Source organism: Sander vitreus, chromosome 4 (assembly GCF_031162955.1).
Source record: "Sander vitreus isolate 19-12246 chromosome 4, sanVit1, whole genome shotgun sequence".
In the NCBI taxonomy this organism is placed as follows: Eukaryota; Metazoa; Chordata; class Actinopteri; order Perciformes; family Percidae; genus Sander; species Sander vitreus.
The window spans coordinates 160,322-168,814 of NC_135858.1; the positions used below are offsets into that span (position 1 = coordinate 160,322).

The following is an 8,493-nucleotide window of genomic DNA, read 5'->3' on the forward strand; positions in this document are numbered from 1 at the left end:
CAAAAAAACGTGGACGAAAAAACTGGAAAAAACATTAAAAAACCGACAAAAAACGTGGAAAAGTGACAAAAAACGTGAAACAAAAAAACATCGAAAAGTGACAAAAACCCGAAAAAAGTGACGGAAAAATGTGAGTGACAAAAAACGCTCGAAAAAGTGACAAAAAAACTTGGAAAAAAACATTAAAAAAACCGACAAAAACGTGGAAAAGTGACAAAAACGGAAAAAAAGTAGACATGTGGAAAAAGTGACAAAAAACTGAAAAAACTCGACAAAAACATCGGAAAAAGTGACAAAAAAAACCCGGAAAAAAAGTGACAAAAAAATGTGGAAAAAACATTAAAAACCCGACAAAAACATCGGAAAAAGTGACAAAAAAATGTGAAAAAAATGTGGACAAAAAAACTCGACAAAAAACATCGGAAAAAGTGACAAAAACGTGGGAAAAAAGTACAAACATAAAACGACAAAAAACTGAAAAACATACGGAAAAGATGACAAAAGACAAAAACGGAAAAGACGATAACAGAATAGACGCTAGTGTGAACATTTAGGGCTGCACGATATGAGGAAAAATATGTATTTGTGATTATTTTGACTGATATTGTGATATGATTCACGATATTGGAGGGAATGATCGCTTTGTGTCTCATTATTCTGTAGTCTGTAGGATATAATGTGTAGGCCGGGACGTCTCTGCAGCTCCACAATACTTCATTCAGAATGGTTTGACACATATTTTGCCTTTAACAAATATTGCGCCCCCTGGGATTTGGATATTGCACTATAGTCCATATTGTGATTCCCTAAACATCAGTCAATGAAGCGTTATTATTAAAAAAACGACAAAAACGTGGAAAAGTGACAAAAAACGTGGAAAACAAAACATTAAAAAACCGACAAAAACATCGGAAAAAGTGACAAAAAACGTGGAAAAGTGACAAAAAAACTTGGGAAAACAAAAACCCCTGACAAAAACATCGCGACAAAAAAACATCGGAAAAAGTGACAAAACCGACAAAAACATCGGGAAAAAGTGACAAAAAACGGGGAAAAGTGACAAAAAACGTGGAAAAACAAAAACCCCGACAAAAACATCGGGAAAAAGTGACAAAAAAACGTGGAAAAAGTGACAAAAAACGACAAAACATCGGGAAAAGTGGCAAAAACATAGGAAGAAGTGACAAAAAAATGTGAAAAAAACATTAAAAAAACGACAAAAACATCGGAAAAAGTGACAAAAAACCCCGAAAAAAGTGACAAAAAAACTTGGAAAAAAACATTAAAAAAACCGACAAAAACATCGGAAAAAGTGACAAAAAATGTGGAAAAGTGACAAAAAAACGTGGAAAAAAACAAAAAACCCGATCAAAAACATCGGAAAAAGTGACAAAAAATATGTGGAAAAAAAGTGACAAAAAAACCGACAAAAACATCGGAAAAGAAAGTGGCAAAAAACGTGGACAAAAAACATTTAAAAAAAGCGGCAAAAACATCGGAAAAAGTGACAAAAAACGGAAAAAAGACGTATAACAGAATAGACGCTGTGTGAACATTTGGGCTGCACGATATGAGAAAAAATATGTATTTGTGATTATTTTGACTGATATTGTGATATGATTCACGATATTGGAGGGAATGATCGTTTGTGTCTCATTATTCTGTAGTCTGTAGGATATAATGTGTAGGCCGGGACGTCTCTGCAGCTCCACAATACTTCATTCAGAATGGTTTGACACATATTTTGCCTTTAACAAATATTGCGCCCCCCCCTGGGATTTGGATATTGCACTATAGTCCATATTGTGATTCCCTAAACATCAGTCAATGAAGCGTTATTATTAAAAAAAAACGACAAAAACGTGGAAAAGTGACAAAAAACGTGGAAAACAAAACATTAAAAAAAACGACAAAAACATCGGAAAAAGTGACAAAAAAATGTGAAAAAAAACATTAACGACAAAAACATCGGAAAAAGTGACAAAAAAATGTGGAAAAAACAAAAAAACCCGACAAAAACATCGGAAAAAGTGACAAAAAAATGTGAAAAAAAACAAAAACGACAAAAACATCGGAAAAAAGTGACAAAAAAATGTGGAAAAGTGACAAAAAAAAGCGTGGAAAAAAAAAAAAAACCCGACAAAAACATCGGAAAAAGTGAAAAAAAAATGTGGAAAAAAGTGACAAAAAAACCGACAAAAACATCGGAAAAAAGTGGCAAAACAAACATAGGAAGAAGTGACAAAAAAAATGTGAAAAAAAACATTAAAAAAACCGACAAAAACATCGGAAAAAGTGACAAAAACCCGAAAAAAGTGACAAAAAAAACTTGGGAAAAAAAACATTTAAAAAACCGACAAAAACATCGGAAAAAAGTGACAAAAAAAATGTGGAAAAGTGACAAAAAAAACGTGGAAAAAACTAAAAAAACCGACAAAAACATCGGAAAAAGTGACAAAAAAATGTGGAAAAAAGTGACAAAAAAAACGACAAAAACATCGGGAAAAAGTGGCAAAAAAACGTGGAAAAAAACATAAAAAACCCGACAAAAACATCGGAAAAAGTGACCAAAAAAACGGAAAAAAGACGTATAACAGAATAGACGCTGTGTGAACATTTGGGCTGCACGATATGAGGAAAATATGTATTTGTGATTATTTTGACTGATATTGTGATATGATTCACGATATTGGAGGGAATGATCGTTTGTGTCTCATTATTCTGTAGTCTGTAGGATATAATGTGTAGGCCGGGACGTCTCTGCAGCTCCACAATACTTCATTCAGAATGGTTTGACACATATTTTGCCTTTAACAAATATTGCGCCCCCCCCTGGGATTTGGATATTGCACTATAGTCCATATTGTGATTCCCTAAACATCAGTCAATGAGGCGTTATTATGGAACCCACGTAACTTCTAGGCAATTCCCGCCCTACGAAGCAGCTCGATTGGTTGGGCTTAGGCATTGACCTTGAGTGGTGAAAGTTAGGACAGCCAATTGGTCAGGACCTGAACAAATGGGGTTAAAGTACCTTGCGTAAGCATGGTCGTCTGGCCAATAGTAGCGTGTGAATGCTTGAAGGGCGGGTCTTGCCTAGAAGTTGCGTGGGTTCCATAATAACGCATCAATGAGTAATCGTGATCTGCAGCTTTATTTAATTAAGATTTCAATACTGACCAAAATAATTGTCATTATATTTGTTTTTCATAAATCGAGCAGGCTAAGCATGACAAAAGTATATAAATTAAGCCAACACTAGGCCTCAAGAGCTGGTTCCACGCTAAAGGGTGTGTACTCAAAATACTGACCAAAAACAGCAGGCTGGGATTGCCTCCACACGGCTCTCACAGACCATTCCCCAATACGTGAATATTGTATATAATATAATGTTTTTTTCACGCTGACAAGCCCTAACATGCATGTGCGGTCGGACCGGCTATCAAAACAAAACAAAAAACATTAAAGCTTGAGTTAACACACACAGAGAGTGACTTCATTCTCTGCTCAGGACTTAGCAAATATTTGTTTGTTGCTATTCATGTTCTGAATGTTAAGTACAACCCCTTTATTCAGGACCAGTGAGTTGTTTCAGCTTTTGTCACACATAGGGCAACATACTACATACAGTATATAATGTTTACAATATGGCAGACCCAGGCTCACGCATATAGTGTGCCTCCTCAAAATACAGCCGTGATACAGGAAAATGTAATGGCCACTCCAAAATAATTCTGCATGCAATCATCTATCTATCACGCAATGGTACAAATATTTCTGCAATTAAGCCAACATGCAAAGTAACATCATGTGTTGGATGAAAAAGAGTAACTGAGCAAACCATTTATAGCCATTAACAAAAAAGCAGAAAAGGGCACACATACTGTATGTGTATATGTGCACACACTCGCCCAACTGGTATAGTGAAGTTTAGTGTCCCAAATTCCCCATTTTCCCACAAAGTCCTTAATTATGAACCTACTAAACCACCTGTTTAACAGGTGTTTGGGTTAGGGCAACCTGTCTCAAATAAGACTCATCATTTGGGACACTAAACTGCACATATACCCGCCCAACTCACTAAATGTAAACAAATCAAGGAGGTGGTTACCTTAAGTTTGCTTGACGTGCACTAAGATAGCGTCAACATAAAGCTGAAATCAAGCTTCATACCAGACGCTTTTGGCTGTTTTATAAACGTTAGCTGGTAACTAAAAGAGACGTCAACAAGCACGTTATAAACGTTAGCTGGTAACTAAAAAGAGACGTCAACAAGCACGTTATAAACGTAGTCAACAAGCACGTTATAAACGTTAGCTGGTAACTAAAAAGAGACGTCAACAAGCACGTTATAAACGTAGTCAACAAGCACGTCATAAACTTAGTCAACAAGCACGTTATAAACGTTAGCTGGTAACTAAAAAGAGACGTCAACAAGCACGTTATAAACGTTAGCTGGTAACTAAAAAGAGACGTCAACAAGCACGTTATAAACGTTAGCTGGTAACTAAAAAGAGACGTCAACAAGAACGTTATAAACGTTAGCTGGTAACTAAAAGAGACGTCAACAAGCGCGTTATAAAGCGTTAGCTGGTAACTAAAAGAGGCGTCAACAAGCAGCGTTATAAGCGTTAGCTGGTAACTAAAAAGGCGTCAACAAGCGTTATAAAGCGTTAGCTGGTAACTAAAAGAGGCGTCAACAAAGCGCGTTATAAGCGTTAGCTGGTAACTAAAAGAGACGTCAACAAGCACGTTATAAACGTTAGCTGGTAACTAAAAGAGACGTCAACAAGCACGTTATAAACGTTAGCTGGTAACTAAAAAGAGACGTCAACAAGAACGTTATAAACGTTAGCTGGTAACTAAAGAGACGTCAACAAGCACGTTATAAGCGTTAGCTGGTAACTAAAGAGAGAGGCGTCAGCAAGCGCGTTATAAGCGTTAGCTGGTAACTAAAAAGAGGCGTCAACAAGAGCGTTATAAGCGTTAGCTGGTAACTAAAAGAGGCGTCAACAAGAGCGTTATAAGCGTTAGCTGGTAACTAAAAGAGAGGCGTCAACAAGCGTTATAGCGTTAGCTGTAACTAAAGAGACGTCAACAAGCAGCGTTATAAACGTTAGCTGGTAACTAAAAGAGACGTCAACAAGCACGTTATAAACTAGTCAACAAACGCGTAGCTGGTAACTAAAAAGAGACGTCAACAAGCACGTTATAAACGAGGCTAGCTCAACAAGCACGTTATAAACGTTAGCTGGTAACTAAAAAGAGACGTCAACAAGAACGTTATAAACGTTAGCTGGTAACTAAAAAGACGTCAACAAGAACGTTATAAACGTAGTCAACAAGCACGTTATAAACGTTAGCTGGTAACTAAAAGAGACGTCAACAAGCACGTTATAAACGTTAGCTGGTAACTAAAAAGAGACGTCAACAAGAACGTTATAAACGTTAGCTGGTAACTGAAAAGAGACGTCAACAAGCACGTTATAAACGTTAGCTGGTAACTAAAAGAGACGTCAACAAGAACGTTATAAACGTTAGCTGGTAACTGAAAAGAGACGTCAACAAGCACGTTACAAACGTAGTCAACAAGCACGTTATAAACGTTAGCTGGTAACTAAAAGAGACGTCAACAAGCACGTTATAAACGTTAGCTGGTAACTAAAAAGAGACGTCAACAAGAACGTTATAAACGTTAGCTGGTAACTAAAAGAGACGTCAACAAGCACGTTATAAACGTTAGCTGGTAACTAAAAGAGACGTCAACAAGAACGTTATAAACGTTAGCTGGTAACTAAAAGAGACGTCAACAAGCACGTTATAAACGTTAGCTGGTAACTAAAAGAGACGTCAACAAGCACGTTATAAACGTTAGCTGGTAACTAAAAGAGACGTCAACAAGCACGTTATAAACTAGTCAACAAGCACGTTATAAACGTTAGCTGGTAACTGAAAAGAGACGTCAACAAGCACGTTATAAACGTAGTCAACAAGCACGTTATAAACGTTAGCTGGTAACTAAAAGAGACGTCAACAAGCACGTTATAAAATTAGTCAACAAGCACGTTATAAACGTTAGCTGGTAACTAAAAAGAGAAGTCAACAAGCACGTTATAAACGTAGTCAACAAGCACGTTATAAAATTAGTCAACAAGCACGTTATAAACGTTAGCTGGTAACTAAAAAGAGACGTCAACAAGCACGTTATAAACGTAGTCAACAAGCACGTTATAAAATTAGTCAACAAGCACGTTATAAACGTTAGCTGGTAACTAAAAGAGACGTCAACAAGCACGTTATAAACTAGTCAACAAGCACGTTATAAACGTTAGCTGGTAACTAAAAAGAGAAGTCAACAAGCACGTTATAAACGTTAGCTGGTAACTAAAAAGAGATGTCAACAAGCACGTTATAAACGTAGTCAACAAGCACGTTATAAACTAGTCAACAAGCACGTTATAAACGTTAGCTGGTAACTAAAAAGAGAAGTCAACAAGCACGTTATAAACGTTAGGTGGCTAACGGCTAACGTTAGCTAGCACCCTTGTTAGCCTAGCCGCTACCTCAAACACATCACAACACAGCGTGTATGGCTTTCGTTAGTTCATTATAATGAATATATATGACAGCCCCAGTTAAGTATATGACATATACTTTGGTGTATAAGTTATGTCTAGTTAACGTTTGCCCTGTAACGACGCTAACACGTCATAAACAGGTCGGAATTGAATGGACTTTGGACGTTGTCCGGTAATGGATCTTTTCCGTTACTACCGACCGTTTAAAGGGATGGATAACTATAAGGCAACGATGGTAAAACACATACAATTAGTCAAAGTATAATAAGTAAAACGTTAGGTAAAAAATATACAACTTTTTGTGACTATACTAAGACTAAGCCCACCTCTCTTTTCCTTGGTTTTCCTCGGGATGTGGAACTTGAGGGGCTCCATCGGCATGTGTCTCTGGTGGACCACCTGCGGTCCCGAGTTCCTCCTCTCCGTCCTCCCGCCAGCAGCACTCAGTCTGTCCGGACCAGCTTGAGTTTCTCTGGCTGAATGTACCTCGATTCCCTCGCCATCTTGCAGGCTTACGTTAGCTCCAACCTCCGCGGCAGCAGCAGACGCCCTCCTCCTCGGACGAGCTACCTCCCTCCGAGCAGGGTTGTCGTCCATTGCTTGGATTCTCAACCAACCCGACTAACCGTCTCTTTCTAACCGTCAGTCCGTCACTGCTTCTCGGCTAGATCCCGCGGTGACACCGCTGTTACCTCCTGGTTCCGCAGCGAAGGGAGTCGAACCAACACATAACCCGCGCCATGCTCTTCCTGGGAGATGAGGTCTTCTTCACTAAGATTTAACTGCAGCTGGTTGTTATTCTAAATGTTGCTTTACTGCCATCTTCTGGAAATAATTAGCACTTTTTTAAAGGTCATTTTTGGGGCTTTTCCGCCTTTAATGTTATAATATTATTGCCACTGTTCATCACACTCCCTCCCTAAAAGGGAGTTATTCCTCGCCACTAAATGCTTGCTCTTGGGGGGGAATTACTGTAATTGTTGGGTCTTTGTAAATTATAGAGTGTGGTCTAGACCTACTCTATCTGTAAAGTGTCTCGAGATAACTGTTATGATTTGATACTATAAATAAATACAATTGAATTACTCCCACTCACTCATATTTGTTTTTAGAAACTGTAATGGTAATTTTCCATGTCCTGTTTGTTGCCATTAGTACTACACAGGTAGGGTATGATCGTAAGCTGACATGTGAAAGAGTTCCAGTCTTATTGGCAGTGTAGTTGCTTGTTTATTGGAGTAGTATTTAAACTTAATATGGACAGGCTGGTTTTCTAATCCTGCAGCGGCGTGTTGATCTGTTCCTGGTGTGGTCTGTTTCTCTGTTTGTCTGGTTTGAACTGTATGCTCTCTCTCTCTCTCTTTCTGTTCCGTGTCTTTCCTGTCACATTTCCCCTTAATATACAACCCTTTGTGCCCCATGCAAATTAATATTTACCTGATCAAGTACAACACAGTTAATGTAATTCAATAAAACATGCAGTTAGCTTGGGATAACGAGATATTTCTAACAAGCTAATGGCAACAGAGGAATACATTCTGCTCCGTATCTTTAACTAAATGTTTTTTCAATCACTTGAAATCTGATTTCAGATGTGGGTATTCAGCATTTCTGCGAAGGAATTTAAAATAGATAAATGAACACTTTCTTACATTACTTACAATCTATATATATAAACTGCTTTTAATAACATTACCTGTGGCGGGTCAAGAAATTAATATCTGATGTGATAGGATGTTGAATTCCTACTGACCCGATAGTCTTGTTACTTAATGATGACTCTAAATGACACCTGCTTGGGAGACAGAAGAAAGTTTGGCTAGCCGGCTCAACAGCAACCAAGAAAATGATATCTCAACGCTGGCTCCCCCCCACACGCTTTGTATAAAGCAGTGGTTGGCGTATTTTTGGACAT

General features: G+C 37.9%; 1 protein-coding gene and 1 long non-coding RNA gene across 2 annotated transcripts in view; one reads left to right on the forward strand and one right to left on the reverse strand.

The window, feature by feature from the left end:
- The window catches only part of LOC144516378 (protein TASOR-like), a 71,479-nt gene extending 64,126 nt beyond the window's left edge, over nt 1-7,353 (reverse strand). The window contains 1 exon segment of the mRNA XM_078247606.1: nt 6,905-7,353. Coding sequence (XP_078103732.1) covers nt 6,905-7,175 — 271 coding nt within the window. The 5' untranslated portion in view covers nt 7,176-7,353.
- LOC144516157 (uncharacterized) lies at nt 1,522-2,305 on the forward strand. The gene is made up of 2 exons (XR_013501812.1): nt 1,522-2,043; nt 2,182-2,305. It is a non-coding gene; the product is annotated as an uncharacterized LOC144516157 (long non-coding RNA).
- Nucleotides 7,354-8,493: the final 1,140 nt, after the last annotated feature.